Source organism: Cariama cristata, unplaced genomic scaffold, assembly GCF_000690535.1.
Source record: "Cariama cristata isolate BGI_N322 unplaced genomic scaffold, ASM69053v1 scaffold40695, whole genome shotgun sequence".
Lineage (NCBI taxonomy): Eukaryota > Metazoa > Chordata > Aves > Cariamiformes > Cariamidae > Cariama > Cariama cristata.
This window is the reverse complement of record NW_009618839.1, coordinates 1-15,857: the sequence shown is the minus strand read 5'-3', so window position 1 is coordinate 15,857 and position 15,857 is coordinate 1. Positions and strand designations below refer to the sequence as shown.

Sequence of the window (15,857 nt, the reverse complement as noted above, 5' to 3'; positions counted from 1 at the left end):
CCGGGGGGGCATGTCCCGGCTCCCGCCGTGGTCAGGAAGATCACCTTCATGTGCTCCGGGCTGGCTGCACCGCTGCTCCCGGCGGTCTGGGAGCTTCGTGTTATTTTTAGCTCGGTGTCCGGAAAGCCGACCCGATTGAGCCTGCCCTTCTGGGAGGCTCCCAAGCCATGGCCCCTTTTTAGGTAATGCCTGCGGTAACAGCACCTCCGATAACATCCTGGGTGTCTCGGCCACCGCGGCGTGGTGGAGGCTGTTGGGGCTTTGTTTCCTCTGGAGCGGTGTCTGCTGTGCTCGTTTTCTGGGTCAGCTCTGCCTGCAGGAAGGTGCGCTCAGGCGCTGCCGTAGACAAAGGCTGCCTTGTCCGGCTGCCTACAAAGATGGTGTTTTTCCAAGTGGGAAAGCAGCCCGGCTTGGTGCAGGGAAGGTCCTGAGATACTGGACCTGGAGCAGGATCGTTTGCAGGACTTGAGCGATCAGGCAGGCATCGGGGCAGGCTGGATCTGCCTGAGCAGTCTCGGTGGGGCTGACTTGTAGGGACTCTGGCAGCGAGTCCCTTGCCCGGCTGCTGGTGCTTAGCCTGGTTTACCCATCTCTAGCTGGGGGGTGCGGCCGGGCGCTGTCGGGTTTTGAGGTTAGTTTGGGCTCTGCTTTGGCTGAGAAGCACTGTTAACATCAGAGGACTCGGTGGTGGCCCTCTTGGCAAGGTCAGCCTTGTGTCCGGAGAGGTGGGCTGGGAGCTGGGCCCGCAGCTCACGCCTCCCCCTCAGCTGCGGCAGGAGAAGCTGCTGTTGGTTGCAGAGCTGTGACTTCTCCCTTCCCTCTGCCCCATCCCCTTCTCACAGAGCCCAGGGTCTGCTCTGCCCCTCCGGAGACTCTTCGGGTCGAATCCAGTCCTCCGCGCTGCCTCACGCTGCAGGAGAAACTCCTCTCGCACTACAGCAGCCGGCTGGCCGTGCCCGAGGTGCAAGCGTCCCTCGCCCTACAGCTGTCCAGGAGCATCTGCACCCAACTGCAGAGCTTCCTGCGGAACAAGTGCCCGGAGCTGCCCTTCGGCAGCCTCTTCCTCAGCGGTCCCCTGCTCGACGGCCTCGGGGCTCTGGCAGCCGACCACATCCACCTCATGCTGCCAGTGGTCCTCGATGCCACGCTCTGGAGCCTCATCCCAGGAGAGGACACTGTGGTGAGGGACCCCCAGTACTGGATGATCAAGAGGACTGATCTGGAGTATTTCCCTCGTGGGCGCAGCCCTTGGGACAGGTTCATCGTGGGCCGGTACCTCTCCTCCAATGCGCTCAGTGATACCCTCCACAAGATGCTGGTGGCCTCCATCAACTGGCCCGCCATAGGCAGCCTGCTGGGGAGTGTCATCCGCCCGGTCGTGGCCTCCCAGGAGCTGAAACTGGAAGTCAAACATGATCAGGTTGAGCTGAGCATCACCCTCTTACCAATGGTGGAAATGGAGAACAAGGTTCTTCTGGCTGCTCCTCCTAAAGGACTGGTGGAAAACCTCTGGCTTGAGAGCTTTTACAGGGCAGAGGTCTCGAAGGTGAAGGAGCTGGATGCCAGTGACTCCGGGACTCGGCAGCATTGCCTCCGCATCCTGAACGGCGTCTGCAAGAGCCATCCCACCCTGCACAAACTGAGCGGCAGCCCCTTGACTCACGTCATCCTTCACCTCAGCACCACCAGTTCGGACTGGGCAGAAGAAAACCTTGCTGACAGGTTCCAGCAGGTGCTTGAGGAGCTGGTAGGCTACCTGGAGAAAGGGGTCCTGCCTTCCTGTTTCAACCACAAAATCAACCTCTTCTGCGAGCTGTTGGAGGAGGAAATCGATGAGATGGGCTTCATGCTCTACAGGGCCATATCTGAGCCGGAGCTCCTGCTGAAGGAGAAATGACTGGTGCATCGGGAGCTCCCGAATGTAGGGTGTTCCTCACCTGTCTGCTGCTCCCCGTTTTGAGGGTTGCAATGCTTCTAGTTGACTAGTCAGTAAGAGGCAAAGTTTTTGCACTTTATGAAGAAAAAACTATATTTCTTGTCAGAACAAAACGTGTTCTGAGCAGAGGTGGGTGTTGTCCTAAGGAGCCTTTGGCTGGGAGGCTCTGCCCAACCCAGGGCGAGTGCAGCCCATACCTCGAGTACCTACAGGTGAGTCCTGTCCGCTGGGCATTGGGAGCCAAGGTGAAGCATGTTTGGTCTCTGGTTCCCAGTGTCCCCTGCCAGTCCCAGCCTGCTGTCCCAGCTGTCAGGCTCCCCTCATGCTCCGAGACCAGCTAGAAGCTGGGGGGGGGAGCAGTTCCTTGCTGCTCCGTGTCCTGCAGACCCCGCAGGTACAGCGTTGTGGGTGCTGTGTGGATCCTTTCACCAGCACCCAACTTGGTCTTACGGTGCCATGCCCTCAAGCCAGCTTTTGGGACAGGGTGGGAGCCCCCACCTGTCTGTAGGATATTGCCAATCTGAAATAAAGCCCCAGTGATGACCTGGGTGGTTGTCTGGGCACTTGAAGGTACAGCCATAACAAATGGGGCTGTGGGTTTATTCTTTGGAAACCCTTTCAGCTACCAAAAGGGGCGAGCTCAGCCCTCCCTCTCGATACTACCACCATCGGCTCTGCCCTGAGGAAGGGGTGTGCTTCCAGCACGGCGCTGGGGCTTCGTGGCCCTTGTCCCAAGCAGTGTTTTGCTGGCAGATGTCCTGAAAAAGGCAGCGGCAAGAGGAGAGCTGCTGATTCCTGGGAGGCTCCTGGTCTGGGTCCCTTGGTGGAGGCTGCGGCAGGGCTGTGGGTCCCCTCCCTGGCAGGTGGGTTGCTGCCAGCGTCTGTCTGCGGGTCCGTGCTGCTCTGCAGTGAACCCTGGCGTCCCCTTCCAGTCTGTCCAGGGACCTTTTCACCCAGGTATTGTTGCTGTCTTGAGGTCCCATTCCCCTGGAGCCCTGTGGTGCGGGGCAGGAAAGTAGGATAGGAATGATGCTCTGAGCAGAGCACTTGCAAGAGCTGAAGTGGTTTACCCTTTTTATTAAGAAGGTATGTTTTGTTTTCTTTGGGTATTTTGTTTCTTTTTTTTTTTCCCCCTTTGAGTGGCTGCTAGTAGGCTTTGGTTCTGCTTGTAGTCCCAGGGTGAAAGAATATATTATACTTAATGGGAAGAGCTGTTTTTGCACACTGGTGGAGATGGAGAAATCCTGTGGACTTCAACATGAGCAGCTGTTGTGGTTTAGTTTTCTTTACAGCTATCATCTTGATATGGGAGGGAAAAAAACCCTGCTTCTCCTCCCAGGCTGAAGATTACTTAGTTTGTTCCTCCAAACCACTTCCCAGGTGTTAGCGATGAGAATAAACCTTCCCTGCGTACACTGGTTCTCTCGTGTCAGCTTTGTTTTGTCTCCTTTCCCTTGATAAGGGCTGAAGCAATGCTCCAGCTGCCGTGGTATGCCTGAGAACCACCCAGCACTGCCCAGGGCATCCCCCCCTGCATGGAGAGCTTGGTGGTGGTCAGACCCCCTCCTGCAAGGCCTTCCTCCTCCTCTTCCAAACCCCTCCGCCTGCAGAGTGCCTGGCTGCAGTACGCGAACCGAGGGAAAAAAAAGCTTGTTGCCATTTACGCAGTGGCTCCAACTGCTCAGCTGCCTGAACGCTGAGCAGGGTTAGAGCAGGAAAGCTGGTAACGGCCGATGCCAGCAGCAACACTTAACCTGCTGCCTGTGTGCTGCACAAATGCTTTCCGCTGTTGTTGCCATTCAAAGGCTGCTGCCCCGGCTTCTGCCGTGCTTTCGCCAGCTCAGTGATTGCATTACAAAGCCTCGTAATCCTGTTATTTTACCCAACAGGTCTGTATTTTTAGGCCACAGCTGTTAACCGTGGGAGTGAGGGGTACAGGGAAAAATGCAACCTGAGTTCTCCTGACCTTACTCATAGATTTAGGCCTGATGGCAATGGACTGCTGCGGAGTTAAAGGCTCTTTTCTCTCTTGTGCAGACCTTAAAGTGAAATCCTGCTGCTGTGGTCTCCTCTGCTTTGAGCTACCCTCTAGAAAGTGCTTCAGCCTCCTGCCCACCCCGTGTGCTGCATGTCACCTCAGTACCGACCCCAGGGAACTGCTCTGTGTCCCAAAGGAGCAGAGTCCTGAGCAGCATTGGAGGGCCTAGAGAAAAACTGAATGCCATCCTCTGGCAGAAAAGGACACAGGAATCTTGTGGATCTGCTTTCTTTGATGTAGAGAGGAAGCCCCAACAGAGAGGGAGGAGGTAGCCCAGCTTCCCAGGGAGTTCAGTCTAAACGAAGTGCAGGAGAACAGAAACTCCCTTCAGCAGAGCCAGCTGTCTGACTGACTGAGCCTGGGCCGCAACACTACAGCAGATGCAGCTGGTGAGATAAATTACCCCTCTGCAGCTCACTTCTAAATAACTGCGGGGAGTTTCTGCCAAGAAAGCTTCTGTATTGTTCCGATGAGTGAGTGGAAAGAGCAAGATTTGGGTGAATGCTTTTACAGTAATAGCTTAACTATTTTAGGTAGGAAGAAATAAAAAGGCAGAGTTGTCACTGTATCAAATTTAAAAATTAAATAATCTTTTAATAAGAAACTTAATAGTTTGACAAAAATAACTTCCATTAGCTAGCAGCATCACAGAGGCGTGTCTCAAGGTTTGAGGAAGAACTCAGTTTCAAATTCAGGAACCATCTAAATTGAAGGCTTTTCCTGAGCCCTGCAGCTGGGCTTCTCTTTCAGGGCAAGCACCAGATCCAGCTTCTCTGCTCCTGGCCCTCCTTCCCTGGCAGGGACAACCAAGGTAAAGGGTGTGGCACTGTGACAAAAGAGAAAGGGCAATGTTGCTCAGGTAACATCAACTTAGGAGGGAACTTAAAACAAAATTCCACACCGTGGAAAGCCAGCGACTGCAAAGAGCTAAGCAGCCCTGGTGTCCGTCCTAGTGGCTACGATCCAGCTCTTCCCTGCATAGAAAGGCTGCGTACCACCACCGCCACAGCGGGAGCTGCAAGTGGACTAGATCCAGTGCTGTTTCCTCTGCAGATTCCCCTTCCAAATGCTTCCTTGAAACGTTTAGACTATCCCAATCTGCTCAGCAGAAGAGCAGCTGAAAACAAAGGCTGACAGAGGTGGCAGAGCCACCTTTCAAAGCTGAACTGTTGCTGCCCAGGCATGTAATGCAATTGTGAGGATGGTATCCCTCGGCAGGAGCAGCCTGCAACCAGCCCTTCCAGAAAGCACTCAACAGACTTGTTTCTAGACTCCAGTTCCTTTCAGCAGTAGTTGCTCCTGTAGCAGCTCGCAACCCTGGACCTTTCAGGCTCTCAGGAGATGTCCATCCAGGCTCAGTGGTTTTGAGGGCAGGTTTTCCTGGTGTGGCCAGGCTGGTGGCAAATGGTACAGGTCCGTGGTTTCTTGGCAGTGGCTCCTGAGAGGCTGCTTGGTCTCTTGGCTTTACTTCCCAACCCTCTTGAGTATCCACTGCTGCCAAAGTGGTTCAAAGAGACATCTCCAGAAGGCCCTAGAGACAAACAACTTGCATTTAAGTACCTTTGAAAATATAAGTAGGTGAGAAACAGAAGATAAGCAAGTTCAAAATGGCAGATCAAGGATTTTACTTTCCCAGCCACTCAGATTATTCCCGAAACTACCCTTCCTTTGGATTTGTCTAGACAGTTAAATGTCACCCATTTGTCTTGCAGCATTAGAGAAATGTGGGAACAGAACAGGGGAAACTGATCTGTCTAGTTGCATGCTGTGGTCTACAGCTGAAGCAGAAACAACAAAACGTGCCAGAGGAAAACTTGGTTTTTAAGTAGTTTTGAGAACTTGATTCCACCCCTTTAGGCCCAAATGTCTGAGGAGGAGGAGGAGGCCAGTGTTGAAGATCTCTCTCAGACCACATCTCCACCTCTGTACTGTCCACTTACTGTCCCTTTATGTCAGTGCTCTTTCTTTTACATCCTTATTTTGTGATTTATTTTTTTTTTTATGGGTACTTGTTTTCAGCATCCTTCCACAGCAGCCACACTCAGTTTCTCAGCTCTGATCAAAGCATCAGAAAGACTTGGCCTTTCACGACATTCCTAAATGAGGGCAGAGGGAGCAGCACAGTTTCCCTGGCATGACAGAATGGGGTTTAATATCTCCAAAGTGGTGCTACTGCTTCAACTCTGTATCAAGTTGGTAACAGCTCTCACAACACTGAGCACCATAATTTGGGAAGAAAAATACCCAGACTGTTGGAAAGAGTGCTGGACTTTATCCAATGAGTCACAGACAGACGCTCAAGCTTAGTGCACATAGAAGCAAAGCATCCTGCTTGGAGCTCAGCAGATGTGTGCTATGAGGACATATCCTGCTAGCACTTGGAAAGGTAAGCCAGACTCAGTTGTTACAAGAAATATTTGAAGTGCTATAATGCTGCTGACAGATGTTCTAAAGACAAACCTCAAGTCTGTTAGATGTATGAGTTGCTACAAGAGCTGCTGTGCTGTGGTAGCATTATGCATGTGTGAGAAGTGTCTTCAGTTTACCTTCAAGAAGAGCCTCCAAGCCTTGCCTCTCACCCCAAGCCCAGCCTTACCTGGCGCCACGTTTTCATCTGCCCACTGGAAGAAGCCACACTGCTGCTCTCGGGGTTTAGAGCAAGTGTGGAACTGCCGCCCTTTGTTGGGCCCATCCTTTTGGACAGTGCGCGTGATGGCTGGCTGGTCGCACTTGCAGACTGTGCCGCCTCCTGAATCGGAGCTGTTGCTTCCAAAGAGCTTTGGGCCTCTCCCTCCTCCGGGACGCTGAAATCCTGCTGGACCCCTTCCTGCGAAGGGCTGGGGCAGTACAGAGCCCCGTGGAGCTGCGTTGCTTCTGTCCTCTGACTGCTGATCAGCCCAGAGAAAAAAGTTGCAGGTACCGGCGCTGCATTTGTAAAACTGCCTGCCTTGATTGGGCCCTTCTTTGCGCACAGTTAACAGCAGGGCTTCGTTCCCGCAGTTGCACACCACCGCGTTGTTCCCGTCATCTGGAGCAGTTGAAGGAGCAGGCCGGGGTGCTCTCGTCGAGCTCAAGGGGAGTAGATGTCCTGCTGCCACGTTTGTGGTCCCCCTCACGTGCCTGTTTTCACCACTAGCTCTGTTGACCTGCAAGCGATTAGCTTGCTGGCTGGCTGACGATGCGGGTTGGGACGACCTGTGGAAATACTTCAGGTCCAAGAGCTCTTTTAGCATCTCATCACAGCCTCCGATGCAGCCAACAAACTCCAGGGGCATCACGGGCGGAACACTGCCTCTCTTGAATTTAAACTTCAGTCTAAAAGGAAAGGAAGAATAAAAGTCTCCCAGTTCATGTAACTCCTCATCAACAAACCTCAATTTGGACTTGAATTTTTTTTTTTTTTTAATTAATTCTGCTATACTTAACGCTGGTTTCCCCAACTCCTCTTCTTTCTACCCCCAAGCCATGACAGTGCTGCTCCAGCTTTCCAAGACTGGAATGGAAAATGGTTGCCCAGCCTAGCCCACGGAAGTCTCTGGCCCTGATGGCTAACACGTAATATCTGAGGGGCTGCATTTCCCCAAGGGATAACTGGTATGACCTACCTGTGAACTGGATGTGGTTTACATACATCACAGATGCTCTCGTCCCTGGTCACGTCCAGCACAAAATCAGGAAACCAGACTGCAGTTTTACAAGCTGGATAGCCCATGCAGCTGAGATAGAACCTGCCATGGGACAAAGGCACTGGATGAGGAATAGGCGAAGTTAAGATAGTCACTGACCTGTTTTCCTGTCTTCTCAGCCACCAGAAATTGTTGAAACAACAATTTTTAAGGGCAAATATGTACTTAAGAGAGTCCACGCAGCTTATGTAGCTGGTGGAGTTAGCTAGCTGCAGCCCAAGTTTTCATGCTTGCTGCAGAGGGGAAATAAACGAACAACGTCTAGAAAAACACAAACCAACACAGAAGGCTACTTTCTACAACAGGGAAGATCACCAACCCGCCATTCTTCTTGTTCTTCAGGACCATGTCATTGTTGCACTGTGGACACTTCCGAACAGAAACGGGCATTGCTGGGAAGACCTCTTCTTGTTCTACAATTTCTGTGGCTTCTCCAAAATACTGAGCCAGAGCCTGGTCCAGTCTATAAAGAAACAAGCCAAGCATCCTGTGTGTCTCCTCTGCAAAGAGCCATCAGGCACTGCGGTGAATTAGTGCCTGCTGCCCTCCACACAGCCCCTCAGAGCTTTTCCACGAGTACGCTCATTCAGCAGCATGCTTCTGGAACAGGCTAGGTGTGGGTACAACATGAAATAGGTCAGCGCACGTTGCCATCTCCTTCAGCCAGCTCTGAATTTAATCTTACAGGTTTAAACCAAGATGAGCAGTTAGTTGGCACCAACTCGTGACAGCATGCCAGGCTGCGAGTCACCCCTTCCCATACAAATGACTACATACACTGGGCATTTTTTTTTGTGACAGGATCCCACTCCAGGTTGAGCCCCAGATGAGAAGCCAGCACCTCCCAGAACAGCAAAACAAACAGAAGAGGGCAAAGACAGGACTCACTTGTTGGCTCTGGCCACAGCTTCGATGAAGACTTGCTTGTACTTTTGGACCTGCTGCTGCAACACTGCAGATTTGTCTTTCTTCCCCTCGCAGATCAGTTTCAGATCAGCCTCCAGCTCAGCTCGAAGGTCAGGCTTGGACATTTCGTAGCCCATGGAATCATAGCCTGAGGAACATACTGCGTGGTAAGCGAAAGGAAGGAGCAAGTAAGGAACCTGCCATCTTCCTAAGGGGCACTGCCCTTACCTTCAACCAGCCCCATGCCAAGGTGGCCTGGAAGGAACCGCTGATCTGCTGTAAGGCCCACGTACATCCGCGTCTTAATTGTCTCAATGTGCTCAGCGTGAGTGGCATCAGTCCCTGAAAGTAGACAGGTTAGTCAAATTAGGTGCCAAGAAGTGATTTCCCTGTGCCGAGTGCAGAGTGCAAGGTGCAAAAGGGACAAGGAGATAACTTATGGTCAGGAGCAGCGCTGCCCTCATGTCCCACTGGCACTGAGGCCAACAAGGTGCTGGCAGGCACACCCTGGACCCTACATCGCACATCTCCCTAGATATTGGAGGTATTCTGCATACTCCTTAGGATCTTCGGACTTTGGCCACAGGTCTTTACTATCCCCTTGTTCTGTACATTTACGCAATTTCTTATCTGAAATGACATTTAGAGAATTCCCTACTCTGAGGGTGGGTCAGAACTGGCATTAGAGAGGTTGAAAAGAAGCTTATGAACAAAGCTCTGCCAAAAGCGAGAGGGCATGCTGCCAATACTGACCAATGCCATGTTTCTCCATGAGAGCAATGAGATCCGCTTCTGTGAGGAGCAATGGAGGGCTGGTTTCCCCATCCACCATCTCCACTGTAGTGGGCTGAAAGCGAGACCCTTTCTGATACAGTGGGATAACCTGAAGGGAAGGAGAATCTCTTTGAAACTGCCTTCTGGTCCATCCCCTGAAGACAAGATGTCACACGAACAGCAGGCCAGCGCAGTAATAGAGCAGCACCCTGTTCTGGAGGAGATCCAGTCTCAGGGTCCTCAGGATTAGCCAGTAAGGAGCTGCCAGAGAGACCACGGAACAGCAACTGCAGCTGCTCTTGGTGAGTAAAGTCAACCCCACAGCCCTGTATCGTCTCTGCTGTGGTGTCAGAAGGGGGAAGGATCTCTCCAAAGCTGGCACAATAAAGCTGCACAGGTTTTCAGCAAAGATGGCTCTAAGTGAAACAGATGGAAATTATCAAAGGACGTCCTGTAGAGGGGTCTGAAGTTGGAGGTGAAGTGCTATTTTAAACTCCAGGTACTTCAGCCTCTCCCATCTACATTATTCAAGGGTATTACCTTATCACTCCACTTCTCATAAGGATAGACTTCCAGATAATTTCGGGCCAGGATCATTAGTCCTTGGGCAATGAATCGCTCATTAGCAATGTCGATCTCCACAGTTGTTTCCTGTCCCTTGGCATCTTGAGAGCAGCAAGCCAAAAAATGGCGCACAATGAATTCATATAGTCTTTGCTCATTGCCCTAATAACAAACAGTAAAAAAGGGTCAGTGTCCTCCTGTGTTAATGAGATGTCAAGAAATATTAGTGAGATCTCAGGTGAGGATACTCTGCTAATGACCATATTATTAAGAGTTCTATATTTATCAAGCAATGTGAACCATCCAGTTACCTTTGCCTTTGTTAAACTCACCTGCAGGTTAGCAGTGTATTTTGTGGGGTGAATGGGGGGGTGAGCCTGATCTGATTTGGTTCCACTCCGAGGGGTTGGCCCACCCTGGTCCAAAATCCTCTGTGCAAATGCTCCCCAGTTTGGGTCCTGTGTTTGCTGTTGTACTAAAGCAGAGAGGTTCAGCTCCTTGGGGAAAATGTTTGTCTCTGTTCTGGGGTAGCTAATGAACCTTAAGAAGAAAGACAGAAGAGCACCTTAAGAGGTGCTCCAAGATGCTTCCCATTTTGGACTAAAGGCCATTTTCTTTTGAAAGAATTAAGTTTACCAAGCCAAGTCTTGCTTTCTTACCCTTGAGTATAGAGTTTTTCTGCTATTCTCATAGTTTCCTTTGCATTTATTTTCAGTTTGCGGGAAGCCAACTTCTCAAGTTCCTGCATTGGGAAGAGCCAGAAAAAAAAGAAGTATTTGTGCATAATTCAGAGTAGCGAGTAAAACATCTGTTCAAAGCTTCTTTCAGATACGTCCTTTCAGCATAGTTCAAACATACCACAGTGTCCAGGGGCAGGGGCCTCCATTTGCTCTTTGGCTTGCTCCCAACCTCAACAACAGTTGCTACCGGATCCTAAACACAGAGTAAGCAAAATGCAAAATCTCCTTTAAGAGTTTACACAAACCATGCTTTAAATGTCTTGATCGAGACGGGTGCAGGAAATGCTTGGCCGATATTGGATTATACAACTATTTACAAGCTTTCCTACCTCCATACACATGTGGTAAAGGACCAGGCATGCTGTATGATTAAAGAGCCGGTTCCTCTTCCAGTTGAAGACCACACTGCCATCTTCATGATCATGTGTCACTGTGTTGAATAACAGATCTGGGTGAGATAGTAGTAATACAAGGGAAATACAGCAGAGGCAGCAAGGAAACCTTTCAGTTCTGCTTAGTGGTCATGGCAAAAGAAGAGGAAACCACCTCCACAGCATTGTTTGTTAGTTGCCCTTATGTTTTTCCTTTCTATACATGTCAAGCCCTTTAAGATGGAGCCCAGGACTCGTTTTCCCCAAGCATACCTTTTATTTTATAGAAGGCTTCAGGAACAAAGGCCTGGATGGCTTTAAAGCGTTCAACTACAAACCCCAGTGTTGGGAACTGGCAGCTACCATAGCTGATCAGCTGATCTGCTAAAATATCAGGGAAGATCTTCTGGAGCCTCAGTGTCTGGAATCTGGTGAAGGCAGCACCTGAGAAAACAAAATGGACATCAGAACTGAATACAACAACACTGAATGATAATCACAACACTTCAGATGGTTCTTTTTAATACTCTGAGTATTAATTTTACTCTAAATTTAATACTCAGTTGCAGAAGCTTGTCCGTGCTGCCTGAGCTATAAACCTAACATTTGCTTCAAAGTGCATGTTTCCTGTAAAACATGAGATGCGACTTAGTTGTATCTGATGTAAAAATCAGATTTACAACACTATAGAGGGCATTTCTTTCTTGTGTTGAGGATACAGTAACAGATGATTCCTAAATACCCCTTGCTGGGCTTTAACAATGTGCGTTCAATGTGGTTAGAAAGGCAAGGAAGAGCCTGATGGATTGTACAGCAGTCTAAGGGAGTTCCAGTATTTTCAGACAATAAGCTATACACTGATAACAAGGCTATCCCCTGCCTACCTACCACACTCTCACTCACTTCCCTTTAGTAGAGGTGTATGTGGCAGTTCAGGCCTGGCAGCCTGCTCTCATCGCCAGTGCGCGTTTACATACCTATCCTGAGGTCCAGCTCCTGCCTGACATCAACGGCATCACTCGTTTTTTGATCTGGTTGGGTGAGGTTCTCGCAGGCTGTTCTGACAGCATGAAGTGTAATCTCTGAAAAACGGGCTCGGAAAACTTGGAGATTTGGCTTTACTGTCAGACACACACACAAAAAAAAAATAATCAAAAAGCAACTCAAACTCCAATGGAAAGGAGCAACTAATAAACAGCTGTCTTCAAAAAGAGTATGCCATCAACCTATTCTATAGCTTTGCAATAGCTGAATATATTTATGGTCCATCAGAGCCACATATTTATCAGAACTAGTCAACATATTTAACTTGGACACAGTAAAATTGAGAATACACCTCTGTTACAAGATCTCCGAGCAGCAATACCTGTTAAATCAGCACTTTAATGGAACTCAGATTGATGAAGGAGCAGCTCTACGCACCAGCTTTGCAAACGTGAATTATCTCAAAGCCAATGTTCTCTCCTTCTCGATCGCAGTCAGTCCAGATCACCAGAGCTTGGCACTGCTTGACTTCTCGTTCAAGGGTTCTCTGAGATGAAAAAACAACACAGAGTGAGACATACCAGGCCACTTGCTTTGTCATTTAATTTTAGAGTGACTCACTAACTGAACATGAAATGGAACGGGTATCCATAGAGATGGATTGTTGCAGTAACATTTTCTAATTGTGTTTCTCATGAGATTAAGCAGCTTTCAAAAGAATTGAGTCATTTATTTACATCCAACTCTGGTGAAAAGCATGGCTTGGATCGGATTGTACCACAGTCTCTTTTTCTGAAAAATGTCATTTTTTGTAAAATTGAGATGCAATTACCAATTCCACCTTGTTGGAAAAAACATTTCTACTTTTAGCAAAGTAGTTGTTCCTTTACTGCACTAATTGTACATGAGCAGGACACTTCAGTGTCACAAATGAACAGCACATATAGTCCTAGGAAATGCAGGAAGAATTTGCTAAGAGACGTTAAGGACAAACGTATAATCCCCCTTCTGTCTGAGACAATATTTGTGGAACTAACCTCTGAACTCAGAGTTTCAGGGAAACTCTTAAAAACAACTTACCTTGATATCCAAGTAATTTTCAGGGCAATACTTCTCAATTTCAGCATCAAAAAGAGCTAGAGGGTTGCAGCTATGCCTGGTAAACAGAGGATAAGCAGTGTGCGTAACAAAAACTAAAACATATGTTGTGAGACACTAACTGGTGCTGTATTGTGAGGAAGTGCTCTTCAAGTACTGGAATTAGTAATAGATTATATTATGGGCCTCATCTTAGACAACTTAAAGAGTTCACACGAAATGCAGAGTTACACTTAAAAGCAACAGAACCAAAAAGCAACCAGAGAAAATGGCAAAACAGCCCTAAATAAGCAACTTCTCTTATTACAAGCACAGAGAACAAACAGGAGGGAAGTCTCAATTCCCAGGACAACTCCTAGTTGAACAAAGAACATAAAAACATCAATCGAGTTTTGGAATCGGTTTAATTCCTTGGGTCTGCCTTAATGTATTTTAACCAGTATTATGACTCAGATTTTTTAGCACTCTGAAGAGAGTGATTTGAGCCAGTATTTTAGCTATTCTGTGTAAAATTTGGCACTCATCACCCTACTCTGCACACAATGTCAGAGCCCCTCCCTGCTCCCTAGTCTTCAAACTCACAGTGCCCCACTCAGCTCAAGGCTGAAAGCGGAAGACGACAGCCCCCCCCTCCTGCGAGGGAGGACGAAGTACTAACCATTTGCGAAACGGCAGCTTAAAATCATGAGCCAGTAAGTGTCCTGACACAGATGTCATCACCATAGTAACGTTCTGCAAGAGACAGAGCAAGGCAATTAGTGCCCATTGTTTGCTAAAAGCTACCCACAGCCCGAAGATCTTGATGCGCTTCTTAATTTACAACATCAGTAACACCGCCCTCCTGTTAATATATCATAGCAAGCTCTTCTCTCTACTGACAGCTACGTCTATGGCCTTATCCTCAATTTTTGTAGGAAGCTCCCAATTCTAAATAGCATCATATTTTTTGACTGATATAAAATCAGAAAGTTGAAAGACTTAAAGCAACAAAACAGGTCAGTGGCTGAGCCAAGAAAAGAACATCTGACTTTTCCTCATCTTTGGACAAAATGTCGCCATCACCGGATACGTGTTTTGTAACTTCTGACAAATGGCTTTTAATAATTAGTATTTTGCACTTCTCTAATCCAGCAGTAGAATGAAAGAAAACTCTACCTGGCCAAACATCTGGTAGTCATATTCGTAGATCTTGTTGAACTTGGAAAACCCTTCTCGCTAGAAGGAAAAGGAAAGTTGCTGAGTTTCTGACTCCTAACAGAAACCAAACGCGTTCTACCTCACTTTATACGTGCTGTTATGGCAGAGCACAGAGAAGCACGGGGCAAGTGAAAACCAGGTACTGTAGCTAATGGAAATTGCAGCAGGGTGAACGGAAACTGCCTGTATCACTTATGGAGACACTGAAATGGTGCTTTCCAACGTAAGAGTATTTTAAACCATTCCTGAAGGGGATGCCAGGGTTATCTTCCCATGGACAGTGACAACAGGGAAGAACAGATTTGTTTAATGGGGCTGGCCAGTTATATTCCTGACAAACAACTGTCCTGCTCTAAATGACAATTAGCGTGCCTGCTCCAGGTCCTCAAAACTACCATCCACCTAACTGAGACTCACGGAAGTTTCTAGATTAGGTATTTGCTGCTTTTTCTACAGAAGCAGGATGACATCTTTCTTGATTGGGACTGTCAGCACTCAGGTTCTCAATAACACCTTTCATTCAAATATAATGCCGGTCTAAGAGCACCGCCTAGTTCCTTAGCTTGGAAATAACAAGTAATTATGCAAACTGTTAAAGGTCACAAAACAAAGCAGCAGAGAGCAGAGATCTTTGAACTCCTCTTCTCCAAACCACAGACCACCTTTGCTTTATTATGTAAGCTTTAGTAAACGCCTCACACTTGCTGATGCTGCAGAAGTGGTGCTTTTTGACTGGGAAATACATGCCAACAGATAGTTTCAGTTCCTGAAGCATTCTGCAGAAACTGCAAAGCTAGGAAAAACACAGGGAGCTCTCACTACGGAGCTCAGTGCCCAGAGAAGGCAGTCTGGGCAGAGGGAGTGCAGCTGGGGAGCTGAATTCTAACAGAACTTAAGTCAGAAGGAAAAGGGGTCTGAGACCCCCAAACACGTTTGGGCAAGTGGTGTTTGTCCACAAAAGAAAGCCGTTCTTGTACCCTCACATGTTCAGAAGTGGCCAGAGATAAAAACAGCGCAAGATGTTGTACATGCTGATATGAACTGCCCGTGCCAAGCTCTGCCAAGCATGCTGGGGCTACCGCACAAAACACAGACTACACCCGAGACGAGGACTGTGCTGCACAGTGGCCCTGGTGAGCTGACCCTCTCCAGCCAGCTAAGCCAGACCTGTATGTGTATCAGGAAGCAGTTAGGAGATGTAGTGTATTCCTACCCGTCGCATTCTGCTGTTGGAGAGCAGATCTGCAATCCCTCGGGCAGCGTCATTCTTCTCAGCCACACACAGGACCTTCCGGATCCTCTGCAATGCCATATCCTCCGCAGCCCGGGAGAAGAGACGCCAGGGCTGCGGCAGCATCCTGACCCCACAGTTAACAAAGAGCCTTGCTTGAAAGTTCATTACCAGAGATGGTGACAGCTCCCGCAGGGCCAAGGCATGCTGCTGTGTCCTTGCCCTAGGGCCGGATCCTGCCGGGGCCGGATCCTGCTGAGGACGGAAAGCAATCGCTGAATACCCCCCGCACGGCCCTGGTCAGCCTTTAACGGGTGACCCTGGCAGGGCCC

General features: G+C 48.9%; 2 protein-coding genes across 2 annotated transcripts in view; one reads left to right on the top strand and one right to left on the bottom strand.

The window, feature by feature from the left end:
• The window catches only part of MIEF2 (mitochondrial elongation factor 2), a gene marked incomplete at its 5' end in the record, with an annotated part of 2,081 nt that extends 184 nt beyond the window's left edge, over positions 1 to 1,897 (top strand). The window contains one exon of the mRNA XM_009701011.1: positions 822 to 1,897. Coding sequence (XP_009699313.1) covers positions 822 to 1,897 — 1,076 coding nt within the window. The remainder of the gene's footprint in view (positions 1 to 821) is intronic.
• A 2,650-nt stretch (positions 1,898 to 4,547) lies between these two features.
• On the bottom strand, positions 4,548 to 15,784 carry TOP3A (topoisomerase (DNA) III alpha). The gene is made up of 19 exons (XM_009701010.1): positions 15,508 to 15,784; positions 14,253 to 14,312; positions 13,756 to 13,829; positions 13,080 to 13,155; positions 12,438 to 12,546; positions 11,993 to 12,136; positions 11,289 to 11,459; positions 10,974 to 11,074; positions 10,763 to 10,837; positions 10,564 to 10,646; positions 10,237 to 10,444; positions 9,881 to 10,066; positions 9,320 to 9,449; positions 8,795 to 8,908; positions 8,549 to 8,714; positions 7,980 to 8,123; positions 7,580 to 7,702; positions 6,571 to 7,289; positions 4,548 to 5,505 (listed from the first exon to the last, which is right to left on the bottom strand). Exons 1-19 carry the CDS (start codon positions 15,691 to 15,693, stop codon positions 5,330 to 5,332), a joined length of 3,045 nt encoding a protein of 1,014 aa, XP_009699312.1. The 5' UTR covers positions 15,694 to 15,784; the 3' UTR covers positions 4,548 to 5,329.
• Positions 15,785 to 15,857: the final 73 nt, after the last annotated feature.